Source organism: Notechis scutatus, chromosome 4 (genome assembly GCF_049901735.1).
Source record: "Notechis scutatus isolate UNSWTSFEM ecotype Mainland chromosome 4, rNotScu1.2, whole genome shotgun sequence".
Classification (NCBI taxonomy): Eukaryota; Metazoa; Chordata; class Lepidosauria; order Squamata; family Elapidae; genus Notechis; species Notechis scutatus.
The window spans coordinates 121,793,746-121,806,554 of NC_142012.1; the positions used below are offsets into that span (position 1 = coordinate 121,793,746).

Sequence of the window (12,809 nt, forward strand, 5' to 3'; positions counted from 1 at the left end):
TCTCAGGGGCCAACCTCCCGCGTTTCAAGTGACGTTCGCAGGACGGCCATCTTTAACACTGAAAGCGGCGAAGCTTTAAATGCCATGTTTGGTTTGGGCAGTAACAATAACAATAAAGAGATTCGGTAGAATTAGTTCATTGTCAAGAAAATGGTTGTTGTAGTTGGAGTGATATTACTAATTTTACCGTATGCTTTGAGTCCAACTTCAGGATGTTTTCTTCTCGGTCTTAATTTTTTAAGTATATTGTAAATCCTGTTTATGTTGTAATTCCCGATTGTTGTTGTCCTGTAAGAATTTCAAACGTATATAGGGCATCATGGAGATGGTATGCAGATCGGTGACGTGGGATAATGGTGGGGTTTTTTAAAAAATATAAATCAGTAAGTTAGAAATGTTTCAGTATTTGCCGGTTCATTTGGATTCCAGTGTAGCAGCCACCAAAACAAGATCTATAATTTTAAAACATCAAGCAATGCATTTCCAGTATATCCAAGAAGTGTGTTAGATGCATATTATGGAAAAGATTGTGGTTTTTATTCATTGCCAAGATACTGATTTATTCCCCTAAACTGCTCCCTCCTTAAAAAAGAAAAACTATCTGAACTTTTCCAAGAATAGATTAGACAGTCATTTGACCTGGAGGGTAATAAGGTTTTTTGCCTTAAGCAGTGGGTTAGACTGGGAAAGCTCCAGGGTGCCTTCTAACTTTGTTGTTCTATTTCCAAAATGCTCTACGGAACTGCGTTGTTTGGGATTGTGAAGAAATTATTACCTGCCTGTTTCGTCCATGATGTGTTGCAGAACTTTTAAAGGTTTAAAGATGGGGCGGGGCTAATCAGAGGTGGTAGTTGCCAAACTATTCAAAATTTCCGATACCGGTTCTCCAGAACTGGTCAGAACCTGCTGAACACCACCTCTGAACTGTTGATATTTGTTTCACTTATTTCATATAGGCCAGTTTAGTCTAGACTCTAGTGGTTAAGGCACCAGAGTGGAAACTATGAGAATGTGAGATCTAGTTCCATTTTTGGCATCAAGCCAGATGGGACCTAGGGACAGTCATTCCCTCTTATCCTAGGCAATGACAGTCATTCCCTCTCATCCTAGGCAATGACAAACCACTTCTGAAATCTTGCTTAAAATGCTGCAGGGACTTGTCCAAATAAATAAAATAAAGTCATCCGACAAGTAATCTGCATTTGGAGAAGGTGGTTATAGCTATGGGGGCAAGTTGTTCCACAGAAGGAAACCATCATTGAAAAGGCCCTGTTATGGCTTTTCTGCTTTTAATATCCTGATTTTAACTGCTTTTTAAATTGCAAACTATATTTGGCAGTGGTAATATACTCAATAAATAAATCTATATATATATAAAAGCAAAATACTACTCACGTATCATCACAAAATCTCCAGAACTGTAAAGCCTACAAATTTGAAATTTGGAACGTATGTTCCTCTTGGCGTCTAGGTGCTCACTAAAAAAGTTTTTTTTTTTTCCAAAATGACCATCAGAGCATTAGTATTTTGTATATTATTATTAACACGCTCTGATGCTAAGGAGTTCTACTCCCTCCCCACCTGAAAAGAAATCTATTCCAAATACAAAACACAAGGAGAGGAGAAGAGTTTCAGTTTCAATTTTAGTTTCACAGAACCAAGCAGCTTTAGTACAGAAGACGTTGAGCTAAGCCACGTCCAGGCTCCTTGCTGTCTCCTTGCTCACACACCAAATACTGTTTCGAAACAGCCCTCAACTCTCTCACACACTGACAGGATGCTAGCCAGATGAATACTGATGGATGCTGGAAGGCAGAGGCAGATTTTTTTTCTTATTTACCTCCCCAAAAGCTAAGCCTGACCACATAGTTTCATAGCGAAGCATGGGTATTGAACTAGTAATTATATAAATCTATCATTACAGTTATCTGTTTAAGCATAATTAACTATTATCCATTAATTTATTGAATTCTGCTATGTAATTTGTAATGAATATAGGGCACTATAGAATCAGATTTGTGGTGTTTTCAGTATATGGAATAAAATTCTATTTAAATCACTGGCACTTCATAGTTCAAAATAGCCTAGAAAGAATTGAGGACGTCATCAGAGGTCCACGTGTGTGTTTTCCTTAGCTTCTTCTGAGAAGGTCTGCATCATACATGAGTCAAGGAAGTTAGTTAATTCACTTTTTTCCATAAATATTGTTTTACAGTGTTTGTATTATCAGATGCCACTGATGATTCACAGATTCCACTTACTAAAACACAGGAATATCATGACTGTTTTATGAGAATACAGTATTGGGAAATGTTTGTATCTATTCACATACCTTAAATAGCAATAGTGTACATAATGAAGTAGAAAATCTGATTTGTCTTTTAGGACATTACCCCTCTTTTTTGCATTTGGTCTTTTTTCTGAACTCTATCTTTTGATATTCCATTATAATCCATTACATCTGATAGCTAATTTAAAACTTTGAAAAGAGATTACTTAGAATGATCTATTCAGATTTATTTCCACATCAGTGTAAGAATTCATGAATAAAAACCATCCTAGAATTGGTATTACTATCACTAGCCTGTACCCCAAAAGAAATAAACTACCACTGAAATGTGTTTTAAACTTTGTGCGCAACTATAATTTGGTAAATGAGTGACTAAATTGTAGTTTATTCAATAACACAGTTAAATCATACAATCTTCAGGTTACATCCTACTCCAATTAGCACTTTGTATTTATTTACAATATTTGTCTGCTGCCACTATTGTGTGACTACAGAAAACAAAAGTTCAATATTCCAGTTCTAGTAAGAACATAATATCTAGTTCCTCACCCATCAATTCAGAAGAAAAGGTAACTTGGGACAAAATTAATTTTCAGAGGGTGCATATTCCAAAGCACAGAGACCACTACAATCAAGGCTGAACACCTAGTCCATACCACCTGCATGTGGGGGCAGGTCTCTCAAAAAGTCATCTCTAGGTGGTTGGAGCAGATGAGCAGAATTGTACTTTGTAAAGTAGTTTTGCATCTATCCTGGGGCCACAGCAGGATGTGAATACTGCTGTCATTTTCTTCTACCATGTGATCTCAACTCTATGATTGTGACTTGTTTATCTTTTTTCTTATTCACAACATTTTATATCACTCCATTATAAAAAGTCAATGCAGCAGACAAAAACAATTGCATAATAAACATTTAAACAGTAAAAAGAATGAAACAAAATTAGGGCCATGGATAATTGAGTTTTCTACTTCGAGAGCTGAAATTAATTAATCATTGTTTCAAATGTCATTGTTGATAATCAGAAATGATGGCGTTCCACAGTCATGTGATACATGTAATCTTAAACCATGAACTATAATTAGACGTATGTGGGTTCTTAATAATAAGGCCTAACACACACAGCTCAATTAGCCTATGATGATAATATAGCCATGATGCTAACCTGTTCTGTGGGTTTACACTTTACTGCAGTGTTTTCCAACCTTGCCCATTTCCAGGGTAATGGACATAAAATGCCAGATTCTTATCAATGGCCATGCTCAAGGCTGGGAAACACTGTTTTACAGCTAATATCAAAAAGCATTGCACATCTTCTACAACATCTCTTTTTTTCAAATTTTCCTTTGAGAAAAAAAGGCTATTTTCTAGTCTTGACATTATTAATTTTGAAAGTTTTTCAAACAAATGTAAAGTTGGAAGGAAATTGACTCCTAAAGATAACTCCAAATAATAGACTATCTGGGCCTAATGACAGAATTCCTCTTGAAATGGATTTGTATTAGGGTTTCCTTGCCTAACAAAGAATGAATGACGGCTAATTAAGTGCTCCAGGTGTTGTCTGGGGTTGATAAAATGAGCTCACAGGGAGCCATGAGCAGAAGGTAATGTGTGTAGAAAGGGAGAGTTGCAAGTAAGACTGGTTAGTGTAAGATTGTTTGATAACAATGTTTTATTTTTAGGTAGAAGAATAGGGTGGGATTCAAAGTCCTAAAAGGTCATCAATATTTAATAGTGAAAAATTTTTAAATTGTGAAATAGCAAATATAATAATTAGTAGTTTTACTAAACATTTACAAATGCTTTCTGTAATATGTTATTTTTATAATAGGGCAGTTCTAATTCTTGACTAATACTTATATAAGCAGTACTTGGGAGATGCTATTTGTTGTTGAATATATTACTGGATTTAAAATTTTATTCTTTTATTTATTTTATTTGGTTTGTCAATTGCTTACAAGATGATAGGTATAAGTAAAAACATAGTTATGAATTACATGGATACATATAAGAAAATGTTATGTAGACAAGGTTAGAGCATCTTCCTCCACCTTAATGGTCTCCAGATAAAGTAGACTGTAATTCTCACAATCTCTAACTAGCATAGTTTTTGACAATGGGTGAGATGGGAATTTTAATCCATTGTTTTATTAGCTTTGTTTTTCTAACATTTCTTATGGATTTTTTTTGTTCTTGTTGTTGAAAATGAGTAAAAGTTTGTCCCTTGTTGAAATGTACTAGGTACACTTCAAGTATAGTGTATTAGAGTACATCTTTCATGTCTCTGCTGATTACTGAGATTACATATATGAAATAGTAGGATGATTGACCTATTGGTGGCTTGCAGTTTGCTAGCCAAATGCTATGTTGTGAGAACTTGACCAATGTGGTTATGGTTTATGGTTCAGTGTATTGTAGAAATTCTTACAATTATGTTAACTACATAAATTCTGTACAGTATGTTATCTAAAGGTTAGCAGATTGTGGACTCAGCCAGTAGCTGAGTCCAAAGTGTATATTGAACAACAAGCTAGCCAAGTACGTTTTAACCTGAAATATGCAAATGTATCCTGTGCAACTAGTTTGTGGATCAGTAAAATGTTAGAATGTAGAAAATTGGATTAATTGATAAACCATGGTCCAACGGAATATGGATAAGCTTGCTAGGAGAACCAGTTTAAGGCACCAGGATAAAAGCAAGGAGACTAAGTTCTAGTCCTGCCTTAGGCACAAAGCCAGTCGTGTTACCTTGGGCCAGTCATATAGACTAGGCCGAAAGAAGGCAATAGCAAAGCATTTCTGAAAATCTTGCCAAGAAAACGGCAGGGACTAATCTAGGCAGTTGCTAGGAGTCAAGAGTGATCTGAAGATACCAAAACAAAACATGTTATTTGAATTACAGGTGTGGATTTTGTGCAATGCAATAAGCTAATGTACGGCATAGTGTGATTTATTATTCTAGGCCAGAAGGTTAACTGAATAAACCCTGATTCAGTTAATCATGAATAAATGTAATAGAAATATCCAGTGTTCATTTCATCAAACTAGGATGAACAAAAGAGAAAAAAACTTGGTTGATTTGTGCTTAAGATTTATTTGGACAGCAAATCTTATAATATGGTTTAACTGCATCCTGTTTTGCCAACACTTAAAGAAAAATGACAATTCATATATAAGTTATAAACAAATAGTCCTGTTGAATCATCCATAGGCACATCTAGTCCAGCTTTCAATATCGTATACCGGCCAATTAATATATTTGGAAGCTCAGAAGCCTGGACAAGGGAGTGATAGCCATTTTTCACTTTTGCTGGTCAGTATTCATGAGACAGTAAATAATCACCAGTATTAGTAGCTACTGAGAGTTTGATCCTGGATGAAGTTTGTTAGGGATAACATTGTTTACCCTAACTGGTTTGGGTAAAAATAATAAATATGGTATCATGGTTTGTTTGTTAAAGTGTGTGTAACTTTAACTGCAAGAATGTAATTAAGGGTGTGGTTGTAAAAGCACTATATATGAAGCGAGGCAATAGCAGCTCTCTCTCTCTGGCCTACTGATCTCTAATTACTGAATGGATTGATGACTGCGTTCTTGCTGAAAAGGGGAGAGAAGAAGGAGTGTTGATTTTTCTCAACGGAGAGATAGTATAAAGATTGGACAGATTTATTGTAAGTGAACTGACATTGGCTGTTCAACACGGACTTTGCAAATAGAGTATCCCCGACAAGACTTGACTGAAATTGATATATGACAAATGGACCGTTATTTGACTATGCTATAATTCTTAAATGGAATAAACAATATTTTTGATAGCACAAGCGTATCTGTATTTTTACTGCGTGTTAACTAGAAAACTTATCTCACACATTTACCTGTCTTCCTATCTGACTTCGCTGCACGTTCTGTTTAGTTTGTTTTCCTTAACACCCGTTGGGGAATCCAGGCTTAACAAAGTTGTCCTGAGAAAATTTACCCTTCCTGGTTCTCTCTTCGTGTATTTTTCCTGATTTTTAAAATTTTGTTTCTATAATGATTTTTTTTTTTTATATTAAAAAAACAGTAATAACTAGGAGTCTCAGATCTGGGCTGTAAAAACTGGAACAGCCATCAGTTACTTTTTTTTATGTTGTTACTGTCACAGGCTGCTTATCTGGATTTGTGCAACCCAGAATTGGAAGCTATAATATTTTTTTAAGGCAATACCTTTGATAGTCCTACTAATGGGCCCCAGTGTGTTAGTTCCCAAACCTATAATGTCATGTGTAGGAGAAAGTCAAACTTAAAAACTAACTCCATAAAACCACAACTTTATAAAGTAATACTGTGGGATCCTCGATGCCTTCTGAGCTTGGTTGTTTTCCTGCAGATACTTCATTATCCAGCTAGGTGACACTAATGCTTGAAGCATGAGATTTGCTTCTTTGTACTTCAAACTTCATAGCTTTGTTTACAGCCTTGAATACCTATAAAGACCTATAATTTTTTCCTGATAAACTCTCTTAACCTTGTTAAGGGAATTTATTCAGCTTTGTAACTTTATCTTTAAAATTAAAGTCAAGATGTAGCCATGATGATGCAATTGAAGTTTCACCTGAGGAAGATGAGGAAATTTGATCACATCATTGCAACTGCTAACTTGACTTTTTTATTGTATTTAATGTATATTATTACTAAAATATTAAATAATCCTCTTAGTTGGATTATGCTTGGCATCTCTCTTAGTTTCCCCTGAGGGGGGGGGGAACAGGGGGGTGGGGAGTAGAAGGAGAGAATGAATGTAATTCTTGTCTATTTCCTGTTTGCACTGAATCATGGCATAAATATATCCTGGCACTATGTTTTCTCAGCTTTGTCCTCATGACATTTCCTCCTTCCCCTCTCAGACCCATATGTAAATTGCTGTTAGTTGTACTGGTCTATAATTTATTTCAGGTAACTGAAGATAGCAACCTCATGCAACTACATGACAGAGATGCTATGGGACAAGACATTTCATGCCAGAATAGTTTATAGCTGACTAAAAGATGAACAGAAAGTGGTTGAACTCAGTAGTATATAAGCAAAGTATAACCTGTATGCTGGTTATGTAGTGCTCTGATATCATTACTTCCATTGGAGTAATTCTAGAGTAGAAAAAAAGGAAAAAATATTAAATCTCCATACTTCACCATTTTTCTTTTCACCTGGAAACCATACATCTTGAAACATGGCCTGGAATGGAAGGAATTAGTAGTAGTAGTTTATTGAATGATTAGTCTTGCAACCTTATTAATAAAATAAAATACAATATGTATATAGTCTAATTCCAAAATAAAATAGGAAGAAATGGTGATAAAATGCTTATGTGGTAAGTAATACAAAGAGTCAGTAATCGGATAAATGAATCTCTTTTACAGGGTAAGGAAGGAATAAAATATAGCTACCTCTGTAGTACCTTTTATTCTACTGTAGAAAGAGTCCATGCTACTGTGTTACTTTAAAAGGGCAAGGAGGAACAATATGTAGAATACAGTAATTTCAATAAGAAAAGATTAAGATAATGCCAAGCAAGAATGTTCTGCTGCTTTCTAGAGTTTATTTGGTTGCTATGCATTCCTTTGTCCTGTTCTCCAGACAACAAAACCTGAAACCTGGAGAGAGAGGGTGGGGGGAGAGAGAGGGAGAGGGAGTACTATTCAGAGTTAAGGTAAAGGTTTTCCCTGATCAGTCGTGTCTGACTCTAAGGTGTGGTGCTCATCTCTATTTCCTAGCCGAGGGATCCAGCGTTGTCTAAAGACACTTCTGTGGTCATTTGGCCAGCATGACTATACATTGAGGTACATGAAACATTATTCCCTTCCCACCAAAGTGGTATCAATTTAGCTACTTGCATACTTTCAAACTTCTAGGTCGGCAGGAGCTATGGCATTTCCTTATGTATTATTGGGTATTGCTTGGGCAGAACTTACTTGCTGCTGTGCCACTACTATGGTTGGTAATGTTGCTTTCGCTTTTTAATGCAGGAATTAGGGGGAATTCGATTCTATTTTTATTCCTTTAAAGAGAGCTAAACTGATGTGTGTCTCTATGTGTGTCTCATTCTAGACTGTGAAATCTTGTATTCAAGACACAGGTTATATGGGAAACATAGTTGGGTATAAAATGCAAAGTAAAGATTGGTGTGAAGATTAAAATCCTAAAGCAGACTTTGAAACAGATAACTGTAGCCTAATTCTAATCATGGAACTTGTGAAATGTGGGTGGGTGGGGGGTATTGATCAGTCAAAGATAGTAAACTTTTCATTTTAGTCTATTTCTCATATTAAATTAGCAGTGGAAGTTGATGTTATCTCCTTGGTGTTGCAGACAGTGAAATGAAAAGAGAAAGATATGTACGAAGTTGTATGTTTCCTTATATTTTAGCTAGCCAACTTCATTTATTTTTTAAAATAATATTTTGGCTGCTTTTTAGCTTCAGGTGGCAATTTGTATTTCTATTAGGAGAGAGTTGCCACCAGTGTTTACTTCAAATGCAATTCCTGAGAATATGCTTGAGAGTTGACTTACCCAACTCTCTGTTACTGAAATAAAGCCAGAATGAGCTTTCAGTAAATTGATTATGATTGTTTTAGCAGATGCATAGATAATTTGCCATTTTCTGGTATATTAAAATATGCAATACAGTGTGTGAATTGGACAGGCAAAACATAACATTTATTGTAAAATACTAACAACATTACTTTATTATTGTTTATAATGTTACTATTATTAATGTTAGCTGATTTTTAATATAAGCAATGGCTGAGGGTTGGTTGAGACCAAGGCACAGTGGGACCATGGTACAATTTTGAGGATTTTAATTTTGCCCTCATTATTGTGCTGTTTGTAATCAGGCTCCCTCCCGCCTGTTTCTTATAAGGGAAAACACATTTCACCAATACTATCAAAAGCCTTGCTTTCCTTGGAAATGACAATTGAGTTTGTTGCTAGTGTCCCTTCTGTTTAGTCTCTCTGGATGCTTGCTAGCACCTTGTCTGTTTTTTGTTTTTTTAATCAGAATGGTAGACTGCTCCCCCTTTCAGTTTTATTTTATAAGATGGCACCCAGGAGATATACAGCAATTCTTGGAAATAAACACAGTACTTGTGGCTGGCTTTTTTTCCTCTTCAGCCTGCTTTCCATTTAGGCACATAATTGGGAAAGCATAATATAGGAGGTCCTGTGATACAGGAATCAAGTATTATTAAGCTACTTTGTGGGTTGCTTCTGTGGAGCTTTCCGTTTGATGTGAATCCAGCAATTGTGTGTTCTAAATCACATCTCTTATGCAAACCTATCTAAGTATAGTTTATTTGGGAAGCTAAAGTTAATCGGTGGCTTAATGTGCAACAGGATCACCACCTATATATGTACATGTATGTACACATAAAAACTGATTTGGATCACAGTTGGGACAAAGTTGAAATTCTCTTCTACCCAGAATCATGGCTTCAAAAAAAAAAAAAAAAAGGATCCGAGTACATTTAAAAATGTAGCCTCTGGCCTATGTTTTCCAATATATAAATCTGAGTATTGCTTTGCATTACATCACTCCCCGTACCATGGTACAACATCGTAGGTACACAGAACTTGTCTCAACAAGCTTCAAAGCTATTGAAGTACCATAATAAATTGTTTAGAGAACTAATTATGAAATCATTATTTGTAAGGGGGGGGAAATCTCTTGGTGTGTTATAAATGTTGCTCCTGAACAAATTTCATTTTAAAAAATGTATATACTTTACATGCAATTTTTCTAAATATTTAGAGTTGATAAATAGATACGAACTATTTATGTTTTCAAGAAGTTCAGCATCTCTTGCTTTATCCTCACAGTGTGGAAGAAAAAACCTAAGTGAAATGCTTCATGAAAAAGCAACATTGGGTTAAGAAGAAGCTGTGTGCACCATCTACCAGTATGGCTCTGTACTATCCTGGTATGTTTCAGAATTGTCCTTATGCATTCCTGCCCCAGGTTCCGATGCACAACACTTACAAGCCTCTTGCTATCATGGACTATAACATGGACTACGGTTACAATGACAGTTTATCCAACCAGATGGAGTACCATCACATCTATGGTCCAAGCCCTTTTTTTTACCCTTATCCTTTCTGGCACTTTCCCCAGGTGGCTTCTGTTCCTCTGTACCAGCCTTACAGTAACTATCGTCCTCAAATGGCATTCCAGAGACCAAGCTGGGATCTGTGGCCTGAAGGCTTTGTTCTGAGAGGACAGCTCCATTGGGGTAGGCTTGAACGTGTTGTGGGGCCTAGGAGGGACTTGCCAGACTTTGTGAAAGATGATCTCAGAAGAGTCTATGGCACGTATCCAAAGACGGATGTTTCCATAATGTACCAGAATGGTGAATTTATTGTAAAAGGAAACCCCAGGGTAGGAGAACAAGAATACAAGATAGAGAAGACAATCATAAGAAAAGAACCCACACCAACTGCTAGTGAAGCTGAGGACAGCAGTGAAGAGCAGAACAGAAAGAAGAAAAAGAAAGCAAAGAGATGATGTAGCTGGATTAAACTACTGACTGAAAAAACACTCGTCTCTGCTGGTGTAAAAGAGCCAGTGATGTCTATAATGAAAACTGGGCTATAAGCACAACACAGGGGATAGTGAAAAATAATATTTCGTTAAATTTTGTACAATCGTAATTTGCTTTCTTTGTAGCCAGTAATCACAGGAGGTGGGGGAAATGTATGCACTAATATTTTATGTATAATTGATTTTGTGTTCTTGCTTGTTTTGCCAGTATTTGAAATGATTCTTGCATTGGAAAAGGCCATGCCAAAATCAGAATTGCTACTACCCTTACTTTAAATTCTCCCCAAGAATCTTTTTCTGTCATATATATACAGGGCAGGAAGGAAGGAAGGCACTAACTACTAAACTAAATAACCATAAGATATTCACTATGGATCTACTTAGAAACTAAACCTGGAATGACAATATATAATAGTGTATTTCATCGCCATCTATTTTTTCACCTGTAATTTCAGATACACAGAAAGGTCACATTAGGGCAGGATTATCATTTTAGATTAGCAAGGATTCACCTTGCTTAATTCTTAAAATAGCCTTTTGAATATCTTCTGTGCCATTGATTATTCCTCTGAATCTCAACATTTTATTCACAAAGTTATGATTGACTATTAGACAGAAACCTAATTTGTACACAAGCTATTTAAGTAATTTTAAATAAAAGCAAGCATGTTCTAGTGTGATTATTCTTGGTTTGCTTGTGGAAATTTCTTGAGTATGATGGTAAGACTATATTTTTTTGGAGAAATTATTATTTCATCAGGCCATTGTCTCCTGATTTTGAGGCAAAAGTCAAATCATTTTGATTTTCTCTTTAATATTATTTTTGACCTTGGAATTGGAAACATATTTCAGTCAATTGTGTTCAAAGTTAAATTGACCAATTGCTGGCTATCTTCCACTTGATCATATTTAGTAATTGGTTCCATTATCAAATTGTTCTTCCTGTTAGGCAGTGTTTCCAGAATTTAAGTGTTAAGCACTCTGAAACAGAGAGGTATCACATAATAAACTGATCATGGTGCTGAAGCGATACCTAGTTTTCAGTATAAATACCCATGTCTATAGTTTCACAGGCCCACAAATCCTGTTAAAACTGGATTGTAATTAGACTCTGAGTAGAGTTGGAACTTATGTGGATTGAATCCATTTAAATATTAAGAATATTGTGTACTTGGGAACTTAAGGCTGAACACATAGGAGTGGACTGCATATGTAAGGTATCAGTATACAGATGACAAGCAGGAACTAATTAAGTACTGTTTTTGATGGAAGTTCTCCATTATGGATGGCCATAATGGCTGGATATAATGGGAAACAGTGACGTAAAACAGTTATAAAAGTGATATAAAAATGTTGGTCTTGTGATAGTCATGGCAACATTCTTCATCCTCTGGAAAACTCGATGAGTCAGGATTAAGAACTGTAAAATAGAGGACAGTATAAGTGATATTTATCTATATAATACTAAAACTCTTGTGTTTGTTTACAACCTTCAGTTGAATGAAACTGTGCATCACAGGGCAATAATTTTTCAACCAGTATACCTCAAATGGGCTAACTTAAAGAATGCATACTAAATCCAGAAACCATTATTCCCATGGGATTGGATTCCGGAAAGTTGTGGCTGCTTTAGAGCTGTTATACTGTCAGTCATCCATGGTCAAGTGATTGTCATTTCCAGTGCTCCCTGCCAGACTGCCACAAGTCAGTGAGAAAGCTAACAGAAAGTTGCAAATCCAAGATCAGAAAGCAGGTAAATGGTTGCTGTCAAGTGGGGGAGCGGGCAAGGATCTGTTTAAGAGGTCTAGTGAAATTTGTGAAAGTTCTCGAGGCAAGGGGGTGTACAAGAGGCTTAGTGCACAAAAATGCATGAGATATTGCAGAGGTTAGGGAAGTTGCATTGCGTGTGGTATAAGTCAGGGAGGGTGTATGAGAATGTGGGG

At 35.9% G+C, this 12,809-nt stretch overlaps 1 protein-coding gene across 1 annotated transcript; it reads left to right on the top strand.

Annotated features, from left to right (window-relative positions):
• Positions 1–7,991: 7,991 nt before the first annotated feature.
• On the top strand, positions 7,992–10,968 carry C4H10orf95 (chromosome 4 C10orf95 homolog). The gene is made up of 2 exons (XM_026667536.2): positions 7,992–8,110; positions 10,149–10,968. The coding sequence occupies exon 2, from the start codon at positions 10,180–10,182 to the stop codon at positions 10,828–10,830; it is 651 nt and encodes a 216-aa protein (XP_026523321.1). The 5' UTR covers positions 7,992–8,110; positions 10,149–10,179; the 3' UTR covers positions 10,831–10,968.
• Positions 10,969–12,809: the final 1,841 nt, after the last annotated feature.

Excerpts from the sequence above, each read along its gene's own strand:
- C4H10orf95 (XM_026667536.2), top strand. The coding sequence starts at position 10,180 with ATGAAAAAGCAACATTGGGTTAAGAAGAAGCTGTGTGCACCATCTACC.